This window comes from Gossypium raimondii, chromosome 6 (assembly GCF_025698545.1).
Source record: "Gossypium raimondii isolate GPD5lz chromosome 6, ASM2569854v1, whole genome shotgun sequence".
Lineage (NCBI taxonomy): Eukaryota > Viridiplantae > Streptophyta > Magnoliopsida > Malvales > Malvaceae > Gossypium > Gossypium raimondii.
Window position 1 is genome coordinate 5667601 of NC_068570.1, and position 14349 is coordinate 5681949.

The window sequence follows — 14349 nt, forward strand, 5'->3', positions numbered from 1 at the left end:
AGCAGGGAAAAAAATTAGACAAATTCGGGTTGAGTCGGGCCTGGACCAAAAAAATTACTCGAGGTCCGACTCGTTTAGAAAATAGGATTATTATTATTTTTTGCCTAAGTCCATTTTTTAGACCTATATTTTTGCCTAAACCCTCTCGTTTTTTGGACAAGCCTGAGCCTAAGCGAATGGTCTGACCCATAATCAGGTCTAGTTCAAACTCACGTTCTTCTGCATTGACAATAATACTAATATTATCTGAATGTTAAAATGATTACTTTTGTAACTGGTAAAAACAAGTCTGTGGCATAATAACAATATGATTAGTGCGACTCGAATTGAGGTCACACCTGAAGCAGTAAACACCCTAACTATCAGATCAACACATGAAATTTAACACATCATATCATTTAAATGTATTATATCATATTTTAAATTAACATCACATCATTTAATTCACTAAACCCCATAAAATTATTAATTTTCAATTATTACAAAAATTATCATAATTTACTTGATTTCTTAAAATATAAAAACCAAAATACATTCCTCACTATAATACACGAATCTATAAAGTACTTTTGCCACATGGAAAATGTAATCAGTTTGATAAAAGATTCACTTACTTTGTACTTATCTCATTATGGTTTGATGGGTTTATGTATTAAATGATTTTAAATAAAAGAGAATTTTACCTTTAATTAATTAATTATTATTCTATTTATTTTATATTTTGATCATTATTTTCAATATTTTTAATTAAAAATTAATTAGTTATAAAATATTTTAATTATTATGAAATTAAATTACAAATTTCATTATATTTTAATAATATGTTAAATATAATATATATTTTCAGTTATATACGTAAGTTTATTTTAAGTTAGAAGTACACTAAAAAATTGCAATTACAAAAATGCATTTTAATAATTATAATCAAATTTAATTATAAAGCAAGATTGGATTTATAACTAGAATATCTCTATACCTAAATTAAAATAAATATAGGGTAAACTACAATAATAATCATCCAATTATGCTTTTGGTTTTATTTTGGTCACCTAGCTATTAATTTTTTCGATTTAGTCACTCAACTTTTTAGACTAAATATTTTAGTCACTCTTCCATTAGTTGCCGTTAGATGAGTGATGGAAAGTTGACATAGACTTTTTTTATTGGCCTAATAACAAATTTAGCCCTTCAATGTTTACACATTTTATCAATTTAATCATAAATATAACGAATTCAACAAATTTAGCCCTCAATGTTTACAAAGTTTATTATTTTAGTTTGAATTTTAAAAGATCAATCAAATTATCCCTCACCATTTAGAAAAATTATCAATTTAGTTCTAATTTTTTAAAAAAAAAACAGAAAATTATTTGTAAACATTGTGGGTTAAATTTGTTGAATTTTTTAGATTTAGGATGAAATTGATAGAGTATGTAATATTGGAGGGCTAAATTTGTTATTAGGCCCAAAAAAGCCCACATAAGCTTCTTGCCACTAATCTAACGACAATTAATGGGAGAGTGACTAAAATATTTAATTTCGAAAAAATGAGTGACTAAATCAAAAAATTAATAGTTAAGTGATAAAAAGAAACTAAAGACATAGTTGAGTGACTATTTTATAGTTTTCCATAAAATATAGAACCCCACACATGGGACATACACAAAATATATAGACTTAAAATCTGCAAATAATTTACTTTAAGACTTAAAATTCTTAAGGTTTTAACCTCTCCATTAAAATGAGGACCCTTTGAGATAAAAATCATTTTTTCTTTTATATTTTAATTTTTTCCATCAAAATCTTCTAAATAGTGACAACTAATTATTTTACATAAATATAACTTTATTAATTTATCTCAAGGTTAATACATAATAGAATTAAATATAAAATTAAAATACTTCAGTTTAATTGAAATAAAAATAAAATATATTTAATTTTATGGCACATCAATATGTAATTAAATTTTTATTATTTTGTGTTAAAAATAAATAAATAATACATAGATAAATTATAACAATGACATAATTGTCTTTTTATTTAAAATTTGTTTTGTAAATAAATCTCAAATGGATTTATGAGATGTTTTTTAAACTTGAGGGGTTTAAACAGATATTTTCAAATCATAAGAGATAAGTGCATCTGTTTTGGTAGTAAACCAAGTTGTCGACCTCAAGTTTAGTTTTAATCTAAAATATTCTTATAACCTCTCCCTAATTTATAAATAAAAATATAATACTCGAATTCACATCTTCCTTAGTCGAGTTAGACTCAATTTACTCACTATCACTACATTTACTATCTAAATATTTTTCCCATTTAATTAATAAATCAATGGGTAAGAAAGTATAAGTGCAGCATTTTCTTCTCCAAATCTGAACCGTGTGATGAAATGAATCAAACCCACACGGAAGACAACAGTTAAAAATAGCGAAGGCTAAGACTGAGACACTGGTTAGGCAGACACCCACAAAGATTCATTTAACAGACAAATTCAATTAAAGCCTCCATTAATGTTTCTTCTAAGGAAAGATGAAGCCCAGTTTCATTTCAAAAACTAAAATGAATAAAGTAATTTGATTTAAGGACCAAAAAGCAAGAAACAGGAACAGCTGAAAAAAGTTGGTCCTTGTGTTTGAGGCTAAACTCATCATCACATTCAGAAATCACATGCTGTTTATCTTTTGTTTAATACTTTAATACTCCTTTTAAAAGGATGGTAATGTTCCCGTAATCAAAGTTTTGAATAACAGACAAAGCACTTTTCCAACTTTAAAACTTGAATTTAAGATTTTATTATTCTTTCCATCTACCTTTATACTATATTAATTTGAACAAAAAACAAAACCCAAAGAAAAAAAAATTTTAAAAGCAAAGAAAAGGCCAAGAAAGAGAATAGAAATATAGATGCCTGCATTATCTAAAAGCTTGTTACTTGTTAGAGTACTGTTTTCTTTTAGCTGATTAGCTACTGACATTCCAGAGATTTTTCCTCCCAGAGTTTGTTTTAAGGTTTTAACACTGAGATTTTAAATCTGAATCCAACTTTGGGTTTTAATTTCTTTTCTGAATCCTAGTCAAAAGGTATTTGATTTGGGTCAGTTCAGCTGCTCTCATTCCTTCAAAATTTTCCTTTTGTTTTATTTTATTTGGTATTTTCAGTTGGTTGCATATCTGGGTTTTATTTAGTTTTTGCTGAACTTTAAAGAACAGCTTTTTGAGCTTTTTTTAGCTTTGATTTGTACCTCAAGTTTGGGGACCTTTTTTTTATTGTTTGTTTTTTCCAGCTACTGTTACATTAATTATATTTTATTTTTCTTGGTAGTGTGGTTTTTAAAAGATTTGATAGAATTAGATGGGTAGTTCCAGTTTTGTGATTCAAGTAAGTGAGCTTTCTTTAGGGGACATTTCAAAGTACTATTGATGGTAATTAAAACTGCCGCAGTCTATAAAATTTAAAGAGCTTTTTGGGGGTTCTTTAAAAGTTCAATCAATTGTTGTTTAGGCTGGAGAGTGGAGACAGTTAGAGACAAGAGGGTTAGATTTGAAGCAAAGCTGAGAGAGAATAATAAACCCAGAAATGTTGTTGATTTTTTTTTTTTAATGTTTTAGATTGTTGAAATGTTTTGCTTTTTAAAGGTTTGCTCATATTCTTTAGGGAAATAGATTTTGTCCTAGGTTGTTCCTTCTTATCTTTATTTGAGAAGATTGATTTTCTGGTAACTATGTGGTGACATTTGAACAATGATTTGCTTCTTTTCCTTTTTTGTGTCTTTGTGTTTGCAGATGAACAGTCCTTGATGAGCTGATTGCTGTTGGACTATTGGAGTTTGATATGGAAAAAAAGAGTTGGTTGTGGAAGAGGAAGTCTTCTGAGAGAAGTCCTGGTGAAACTGAAAGTTCCGGATCGATATCATCGCAGTCCGAGAGATTTTCAGATGATCAGGTAGTTGGATAATCTCATCCTTAATCATCATCAATTTTAGCTTATATACTTTTCTTTCTTCTTCTCATGGTTTAGTTACTAGATTCTTTAGCTATGCTCCCATTAATGTGAATTCTGGAGAGTTTCTGTTTGTATCATTCATGGTTAACTTTGTTTATATCATTCATATGAATCCATCTCTCTATTTCAACTGCCGGAAATTCCTTGATGACAGTTTTGACTTATGCTCCTTTTCCTTATAGCACTGAATTACAGTTCATATTTTTCAACATAGTTGTTTTCTATTTCTCTTGTCAAGTTGATATATCTATAGTAAGACATTAATGGGGGTAATGGGGTTATTTCATCTGATAATCATGTTAGTTACCTATCAATTGCTTGAAGTTCTTGTGCCGTTACTTAGGCGAAAGAAGTAATATCAAGTAGAGGAAAGCATATTGGGAGGTTAAAGCTGCGTTTTAAGGCGCTTTTGGTGCAATGAGTGATGCTGCCATTAGGATTCAAGGGTACAAATTAAATGATCTTTTTGGGTAATGCATCTTTTAATCTGATACCTTAAGCATATTGTCCAAAATGAAAAGTTACTAGTTTTAGTTGAACATGGTGAAAGTTGATATAAAGCAACCTGTATGATTATTCAGTAGGCATTTTTTAAAGCTACATGTCGCCTGTCGGTTGAAAGCATCTTGTGAAGCATGATAACAAGACAGGTAGAGACGATGTAGTTACGGTCTCATCTCCGGCTAAAGTTTCCATGTTTCCATTTTGAGATGGTCTGAGCTGCTTCGCTCTCAAATTGCATTCTTGGAAAAATTATAACCCGATGTCTTCACCAAAGATATGCTTATTTCAATCAGATGTAAATAGAAAATAGAATAAAGCTTAAAGCAGTTATATTTCGATGAGTTGAAATTGTGCTCGAGTTTTCTATTAAGGAGATAATTTTCTAATTTGAACCAGATCCAGTTGGTTTTCTCCAATTCAGATTGATTTTCATCTCTCTAATTTGTTGAATCAGGAGGCTTTCAAGGCATCATCACCTAATGATTGCACAAAATCACCTGAAGTGTCGTCAAAAGCTTCAGCCGTTCCTGAAGAAGTGAATGATAGCATTAGGAGTTTGACAGAGAAATTATCAGCTGCTCTAGTAAATGTTAGTGCCAAAGAGGACTTGGTGAAGCAACATGCCAAAGTTGCCGAAGAAGCTATTGCAGGTATTACTTTACAAGTTTGGGAACTTGTTCTACATGGTTCTTTTTCTTTTCCGTTCATCTTTGTTTTCTTGGTTATAGTCTACTTACTATAATCTAGTTATATTTTTTATTGAACTTCAGGTTGGGAAAAAGCTGAAAATGAAGTAGTGGTATTAAAGCAAAAACTAGAGACTACAGTTCAGCAAAACTCAGCATTGGAAGACCGGGTGACTCATCTTGATGGAGCTCTCAAGGAATGTGTTAGGCAGTTAAGACAAGCAAGAGAGGAGCAGGAGCAGAAGATCAATGAAGCCGTCGCAAAGACTACCCGGGACTGGGAAACTACCCAATTTGAACTCGAAAGCCAGTTGCTTGAGCTCCAAAATAAAGCCGAATCTGTTAAGTCTGAGCCCCCTCCTCCCTTCAGTCCCGATCTTTTGCATAAGATTGAAGCTTTGAAGAAGGAAAATTCAGCCCTCAAGCTTGAGCTCTCATCTCAGTTAGAAGAGTTGCAAATCAGAACAATTGAAAGGGACTTAAGCACCCAAGCAGCTGAAACAGCTAGCAAACAACACTTAGAGAGCATAAAGAGGGCCACAAAGCTTGAAGCAGAATGCCGAAGACTCAAAGCCATAGGCTCTAAATCGTCCTTCACAAATGACTGTAAATCCCCAGCTGCCTCCTCGATTTATGTTGAATCCTTCATGGGTAGTCAATCTGACAGCGGAGAACGGCTGCATGTGGTGGACACTGATACGCAAAAGATGAGTGGCTTGGAGGCAAACAAAGGAGAACCTAGTTGTTCCGACTCATGGGCGTCAGCCTTAATTGCTGAACTTGATCAATTCAAAAACGAAAAGGTCATCAACAGAAATGTCCCTAGTTCTTCTATTGAGATTGATCTCATGGATGATTTTCTTGAGATGGAGCAACTTGCTGCATTACCTGATACCAAGAATGAAAATCAATGTCTTGAATCAAAAGCTACTGTCAAACAATCCAATGATGGTGATAGCTCTTTGAAGGCTGAGCTTGAAGCCATGATTCTTCGAACAACAGAACTTGAAGAAAAGTTGGAGAAGATAGAAGCCGAGAAAGCTGAACTAGAAATTGCTCTTGCCAAAAGTAAAGAAAGTCTAGAAGCATCGGAACTAGAGTTGAGGGACAGTGAATTAAAATTGGAGGAGTTGCAAAGAGAGCTCAGCAAGGCAAATGAAGCAAAGCAACATCTCGAGTCTCAACTCAGTATCATGGAAACAGATGCAGAGACAATGTCAGCAAAGATTGACGCATTAGGAGCAGAAATTGAAAAGGAAAGGGCACTGTCAGTGCAAATTTCAGCTGATGCAAATGAGTCAAAGCAACTTCTTGAGTCTCAACTTGTTAGCATTGAAGCAGAGGCTCGGATGATGTCTGCAAAGGTTGGTTCATTGGAAACAGAAGTTGAAAAGGAAAAGGCATTGTCAGCACAGATTACAGTGAAGTGTCAAGAATTGGAAGAAGAGCTTTCAAGAACGAGACAGGAAGCTGAGCTCCAGCAAACTGCAAACTCGAACGTTGAAGTGAAGATAAAACAGGTAACTCTTCAGCCTTCATGCATTGATGAAATTACACTAGCATAAGACATCTCTATGCAATTATCGAATTTATTAGTGTTAAAGTTATGGTATGTTGCATCTTTCTGATAGTCATGAGACCCAATGGCAGGAGGATTTGGCCGTTGCTGCTGGAAAACTTGCTGAGTGTCAAAAAACAATAGCATCTTTAGGGCAGCAACTGAAATCTCTTGCGACACTTGAAGACTTTTTAATCGACACCACGAGCATACCGGAGTTCTCTAGAGGAGTGTCGTTGATTACGAAATCTAGTGAACCTTGGAAGTTACATTCTAATGAAACATATTCACCCAAAGCAGATCCAGAGTCAAAAAGAGTTGGTGGTGACGATTCTAGCCCTCAAGGAAATAAGAATGATGGAAATGGCAACACACCACCATCTTCATCCTCGTCTTCAATTGTGTCATCAACTCATGCCAGTTCAGAGAAGAACCGAAATGGTTTCGCAAAATTTTTCACTCGGAGTAAGAATGGGATCCAAATAGAAATTTAAGAGATATAGATTAGTGTAAAAACAAAGAAATTATTTGTCATTTGAAAAGGTAGTGGTTAAACACTGTTTAATCACCGTTAACTAGTTCACCTTTAGGTTGTCTCATGTATACATGAATGGTTGTCTGGATTCTGGATACAGAAGTTTGAAGTTGAGAACCTTAATTGCCAGTACCTGGGGCTATAGTTTCTCCATCTTTTGAAGAAAAATACAGCAACTTCCTTCAAGTTATTAAGAAGTTATTTTGTTGTGTTTGATCATCTAATCCATTTTAATCACTGTGGTTGGTTTCTTGGGAAAAAAGGGAAGAACTTAATATTGTTGGTTTTGCTGCAGTGCTTTGTTTATGAAGGCTTGCAAATGAAGTTTATGTCTGGCCTGCATGGTTAAATATAATTTGATATGGATTCTGTTGTACCATTGGATTCTGTTTTTTCATTGGATTCTAAATTTCCCAAAGCAGGAATATTAAATGTTCATTGTTCTTGGAATAAGTAATAAATGATCCCTCAAAAAAAGTATGTAATTAAAGAGCACATGTTTCTTTAATCATTCTTATGAATTCAAGTGTGGAGACTCTAGTTTCTAGGTGACATTGGATGAAGCAATTGACCAATTGATGGAGTCGGTAGGTCTAATTGAACCCATAAATTTGCTAAAACAACCCAATTTGGACGTTAGGTCCTAAGTTACATATTTGAACAAAGACTGCTGCTTGAAGTGAGTATTCGATTTTAGGTTATATTTATGTATATTTGGAGAAGATAGAATGTAAGACTATTTTTAATAATAAGATTATATATTATATTATTTAGGTAAGTTATATTATTTTGTTTGGTTTATTTGGTTAAAACGTAAAATTTTATTGTTTAATTTATAGAATATACTATTATCTAAATTATATTTTATTAAATTATCCTCATTATAATTTTTTTCTTACAAGTTTAGTTCTTTAACTTGTAGTTCTTTAACCTTAGTCAAAAGATATTGATACGAAACTAAATAGAGCTCTTCCATTGGATTCCTTATATTCTCATTTTTTATTATAGAAACTTAAATCTCATTATGTATCTATTCCTATATATATTATTATAGAAATGGAAAAATCGCATAAAATGCAACTGGAGTGGTAGAGTCAAAGTCGAAAAGAGGATCCTTTACTTCTTTCTCTCATGAGACTTTCATCCCGCACGGCTCCTAAATGATAAAAGTAAAAAACTTATCTTCTTTCTTCTTTTTTTGGTTAACTTCCTCGCGTATGTATAATATCAAATTCATTTGATTTCTAAAACAGATTACTAATCTTTAACTTTTCGAGTAATCCTTCATCAGCTTTATGGGTTGTCTCAGGCCTTACAATTCACCTTTATCTAAGTTCAAGTTGATTATGTTTCGCCTCTTACTTGGAGAAAGATGATCAAACAATTCCCAATCATTTTATATAATTCACAAAAAGAAACTCCAGATATTTGATATCTTTCTCTTTGGATGAGATCTCAATTCCAACGATGATTTTATTAGATATCTTACAACTAACTTGCTTAATATACTATTTATATTAAATATGATAACCAATAGTTTTATCTATTTTGTTAATATATTAAGTTGAAATATTATAATAAATTAAGAAAAATATATACATAATATGTTTACTTAATATATATAAGAAAAAGGTAATACAATGAAGAGATGAAATTAACCAAAATTATAAAAGGAAGGGTAAAATATCATAATGTGAAGAATACCATTGGAATGGTAAATTATTTAAGAAAGAGGCAGCATAGAGGTTACCCCTATATTTTGAAATCTTGATATTATTGGGAATGTAATATTACTCTTGAGAGACACATTACTAGATAGATTAGTTTGGCTTATTTGTCTAGTACGAGAGATTCGATGTTTGGTTGTCAAAATGTAATATTATTTAAAAGCATATTTTATTAAATTGTTCCTGTTATATATAGATTTTACTTTTTAACAAGTTTGATTCTTTTAAATTGATTTAAATAATAAAAGCAAAAGATAAAATTGTTTAAAATTTTAAATTTTGACACTGTTGTGAATGCGAGATTACCACGTCATGCTAATGTTTGAAATTCGAACATGAAAATCACATTATGGAATGTTATATTTATACCAACAATGATCTTTGCGAACTAGACGTGAAAATATTATGTAAGAACATAAAATTGCCTCTCAAAAATTGAAGATGATTGAACTAAATGACTCTCAATAAGTAGAATCTTATATTTTCGGTGGTGATTTAAGATGATGGAATAACAATGTTTTATTTGGATTTTGAAGATTATTTTGAGTTAAGAATATCATATTGCCGCCCGTATTAAAATGTGGTAATATAGGGATAATCTCGTTACCACATCTGTAAGATTTAGGATGGAATATTGATTTTATGAAAAATTTACCCTTCTTTATAAATTTAATTTAATTGAATAAGCCTTATTTGTCCTAAGGATTAGCTTCACTTATGTTAATATCTAAATATCTGGATATTACCTTCAATTTGTACAAAACATTACTTAAAGACTTCACATTTTAATGGGTATATTTTACATTTGAATTAAAAGGTATAATAATAAATTTACCCTTAACATTTATTCTTTTTGTCACTCTGATTCTCAACCTTAAATTTTAATTAAATTGCTTTCTTTTAGACGGAAAAGTTAATCAGACAATTAAAAATTTAACGACACGGATGTAGTCACTCTCGTAGCATACTATGTATACTTCGTAAAAATAATAAAAATTCAACAAGTTACAAAAATGTTCAAAAAAGTTTTAGAACAATTATCCATGCAGATAGCCACGTAGGCTATCACATTTGTGCTATTAAAATTATAACAATTCAATCGACTTTTCCGTCTAAAAAGAGAACGATTTGACTAAAAATTAAAAGTTGAGGGTTAAAGTGATAAAAAATAGACCAAATTAAGTGATAAAATGGGTAAAGGTTAGGGGCTAAATTTGTTTCGATGCCAATTAAAAATGCATATACTTATTATGTTTTTTAATTTTATAAGAAGAATTATTATTTAAAAAGATTTTGAGAGATAAATGTTATTTTACTAATTTTATTGCAATTATAAAATTCATCGACGACATGATAATAATGTCAAATTGTTTGACTTCGCTAACAAGAACAACTGAATAGAATGTGGGTGATTTTATGTTTTCTTAATTAAATAATAAAATTTTACATTCTAACCATGATAATGTATTGAATAATCTTATATTTTGCAAATCAAACTCCATAGGCAAAAAGAATGTTAGTGTTATGTTCTAATTTGTTTTTGCAAGTGAAGCTTACTCCATCAGTTCCTTCCACTGATGGTGGATTTTTGTTGTTCTATTATAGAGATTGGATTAAGAAAAAAGAATAAAATAATATCAAATGTCAACAACGTTATTAACATTTATTATATATTTTAAAAGTTTTTATGATTTTGTACATGAAATGTTTTATTTGGAATTAGATTGCAAATATCAAACGTTTATTATATTATATTTTAATCTTATTTAATTCCTTTTAATAGTATTGGAGCTAAATTTTAAAATTTTGTTTTATTAATTATTAAAATTTATATGAATCACTGTAATCGATACGGTTCTATGGTGTAGTGGTTAGCACTCTGGACTTTGAATCCAGCGACCTGGGTTCGACTCCCGGTAGGACCTTTTTGCTCTTAGAAAAGAGAATCTCAAAATCATAATTTTTTGAATAAGCACTTCCCATCTTACTTTGAGATAAAGGTTCAATCGAAGTGTTGAAGCTTGCAACATCAAAGGAATCTGCTAGGATTACATTTTGTAATGTAAGAAACCAAAGAAAACCTCAGAAGTTGTATTTTTGCTAAGGAACGAAAAATAACTGGAAACTGAACTAAAACCAGGACCAAGGAAATAACAAACACCAACACATCCGAGGTGGCAAGAAGCCCCACAGGAACAAAGATGTGTCTCAAGCCAAGAGCGCTCATATTGGCACTTGCATTCGCTGCTGAAAATTAAGCTTAGTGTTACCTTAATAATTTAAACATGTTTGTTGATTTATTAGTCTTTGGGTAGCTTTCATTTCAACCTTAGAAAATATTCTTCTTTGTTTGCTTGAGTGATATGGGTACTTGATTTTATGGCTTCATTAAGATATTGGTGCAGTTTCAGGGCGTTAGATGGGGCTTTGGGGTGTTTGCTGTGTTAGGAGGATAAGAACAGCCCGTGGGGCAGCCCTTTTTATGTGAAGGATCCACGGTCTCAAATCCCACAATTTAGAAGGAAGGCCTTTTAGATATATACCAGGCATTGGAAGTGGCCAGATATGATATTCAGCACTGTGATTGGTGGGCTGGACAAGATTTGCTCGCAATCATGCTTCTTCATGAAAAGGTTAAAAGGCCTTTTTCAATCTCGATGTTTATCTTTACCTATTAATCTTTTGGGAAGCTTTTCTTTGCATTAGCTTGTTGGATATGGTTGTAGGCAGTGGAAGCGTTGAATCCTTTGGCTCGTGAATTCAAGTCTATGGGCACCATGAAGAAGGAGCTCACAGAATTGCAAGGAGAACTTGCACAAGCTCACATACAGGTAGCCAAAATTAGAGGTTAATGGAACTGCGAGGTAGATAAACTGTTATTCTTATAGTTTCTACTAGGAGATGCAAGCAACAACAAGGATTACAGAAAAATCCAATGATTCTGGGTCAGACTTGAATTAATTACCATAAGTATCATAATAATGATAATAGTAAAAAAAGAATAATCACAATACGTTCCGATTCAAATTGATTGCTTCGAGACATGGGTTATTTTTTGTGGAAACAATGGCAAATCCAGGATGTGTCCAGAACACCTGTGCACATAGAGCATGTCCTCTGCACCTTGGTTCAGTGAACGAAGGTCATATCCAATGTACCTACCATCATTAGTAAGATTTGAAGAAGTTTAAAGCCACTCGGTATCGTATTTTTCTGAAAAGGAAAGACATATACTGATGAATGGTTTACACACTAGATATGCTTTCACTGATATCCAGTCCATCAATGTGTTTAACCAGTTGTAGAATATATATGTCAGAGTAGGATACACATGAGATGGAAAATATTTAAAACTGCCATCTACAATTTCATTGCTTCTTTTATTTCAGTGTTAAAACAGAGTATCTTCCTTGCTTCTTTTATTTCAGTGTTAAAATAGAGTATCTTCCTTATTTGTGTTGCATACTTACTGTGGCATTCGAACATCTCAGTTTGGTGAAGTTCTTGACACCGTCATCAGGGCTCCAAGGATACTGGAACCATTATCCTATTGATATGGAATTTCGACCACAACACATCTTCACCAGGTTCATGTATGCTATTACCTTCATAAACAAAGAAAACAAGACTATTATATAGAATGTTGTCATGGAGGCATGTCTCATTTTTCCAGTATTTAGGTAGTGGATTAGCGGGCTTAAGTAGTTAAAAACCTAGTTGAAAATTGAAATCCTTGGCTGCATAACCAAATGACTTTCTGACAACATTTGGTAGCTATGATCTACCATTCACGTGATAGTGCTTATGACTAACCTTTTGAAAGCAGCTAAACTTGGAAATTCCCATGTACAACATGTAATCGTTACCAGATTTTTTCGAGACTATGGTCACCTTTTTGCTTTTGTATTGTCTTTCAAGACTTGAGAAAAGAGACCATGTCAGTGGCATTAAGCATTTATATGAGCCTGTGTCTTTCCTATCATTGGTGTTTGAATGGGCAGACATGTATGATATTTTATCACACAAATTTGACATTGAAAAGAAGGCTGATTTATTGATATACTAATCAACACCTTATCACACAACAAAGAAACAAAAAATCCAGAATATACAGAAGCAATCTAAACCCCTTATTACCCCATCAAGATTCTTCACCAAAAGGGAAAATTTTAGATAGCAGAGCCACAAAAGGGGCAGAACCTGAACTCGGGCTCAACAAGCCTGTCACAAAAACGGCAACGCAGAGAATCTGAAACGGCAGCAGATGAAGAATCGATCTTGGGAGGTGGAAAAGACAAATCCTCAGGGAAGAAAAGTTTGCAATTGTTACAATGCAAGAGTGGATCTTTCCCAGGCCATGTCCAAACAGGCACAAAGAAAAGCTTCAATACTTTCTCGTACTCCACAAGATCAGCTCTGGAACCACAGTTTATGCACCTTCCCACACCAGATTTCAGCACTTGTCTTGCTTGTTGCTCTAATCCACCCACAAAGAAAAAGAACATCTTCTCTTCTTTTTAGTTTTTGAAAGCTAGGATTGTTTGCCTGTGTTCTTCTGGGGTTGGATTGAAGCTCTCGCCTTTTATTGATGAAAACGGAAGCGTAGGAATATAAAGTTTAAGCTAAAAAAAGAGCAAAGTGGAGAGTTCTGGATTTTTCTTCGGTATCAAGGTATTAGGCAGTGTAAGGTTATAGACATGAGTGGGCCTTTTATTTTTTTTTATTTTTATGGAAATTTCATTTAGCAAAGAAAAGGTATAAGCAAAACGGGAACACAAGTCCTATCCAGACAAAAGCCCATTAAGTTATAGACTCACCTACATTGAATAGAGAAAATTTGATCTCATACCCATTAAAGCCCCAAAATACTAGTCAACCTAAATTTTATGACAAAGAAAAGCACTCTCATTGCTTGAATCAAACCTCCCTATCAAAATGGGGAACAAAGAGATTCTCGTGATAGTAGAAATATCCCTAACTTGAATCAATAAATGCAATAGAATCTTAGACAAAATTAAGTTTTTGTGGAAGCTCAATAGACCAAATGTACTACCCCTAACCCGTATCCATCGTCGGAACCGGGTTACAAAGCATACCGGAGTTTACAGATCAAACAAACAAAAATTTCAAACATTTCATGTCATATAATATTCAAATCATATATCAATCAAACTCATATATATTGTCCCTTATTCGAGCCCTCGAGGCCCAGATACGTGTTAGAAATAATTCGGGACTAATTCAGAAACTCGGAGAATTTTTCGAAATACATTAAAAATTTTCAATACTGCAGGGGTCACATGGCCTTGTGGTCAAGCCGTGTGACTCACACG

At 32.4% G+C, this 14349-nt stretch overlaps 2 protein-coding genes and 1 non-coding gene across 7 annotated transcripts; 2 read left to right on the forward strand and 1 right to left on the reverse strand.

The window, feature by feature from the left end:
- The first annotated feature begins 2831 nt into the window (after window positions 1–2831).
- LOC105773391 (filament-like plant protein) lies at window positions 2832–7490 on the forward strand. 5 transcript variants are annotated; one of them, XM_012595232.2, is made up of 5 exons: window positions 2832–3097; window positions 3787–3946; window positions 4965–5160; window positions 5281–6716; window positions 6847–7490. In XM_012595232.2, the coding sequence occupies exons 2-5, from the start codon at window positions 3836–3838 to the stop codon at window positions 7246–7248; spliced, it is 2145 nt and encodes a 714-aa protein (XP_012450686.1). In that variant the 5' UTR covers window positions 2832–3097; window positions 3787–3835; the 3' UTR covers window positions 7249–7490. The 5 variants fall into 5 exon arrangements, with proteins under 5 accessions (XP_012450686.1, XP_012450687.1, XP_012450685.1 ...); XM_012595233.2 differs by having other exon boundaries at window positions 2832–3012; XM_012595231.2 differs by having other exon boundaries at window positions 2833–3084.
- Window positions 7491–10869: 3379 nt separating this feature from the next.
- On the forward strand, window positions 10870–10941 carry TRNAQ-UUG (transfer RNA glutamine (anticodon UUG)). The gene has a single exon. It is a non-coding gene; the product is annotated as a tRNA-Gln (tRNA).
- A 923-nt stretch (window positions 10942–11864) lies between these two features.
- LOC105774354 (hypothetical protein) lies at window positions 11865–13700 on the reverse strand. The gene is made up of 2 exons (XM_012596833.2): window positions 13217–13700; window positions 11865–12621 (listed from the first exon to the last, which is right to left on the reverse strand). Exons 1-2 carry the CDS (start codon window positions 13519–13521, stop codon window positions 12618–12620), a joined length of 309 nt encoding a protein of 102 aa, XP_012452287.1. The 5' UTR covers window positions 13522–13700; the 3' UTR covers window positions 11865–12617.
- Between the last annotated feature and the right edge of the window lie 649 nt (window positions 13701–14349).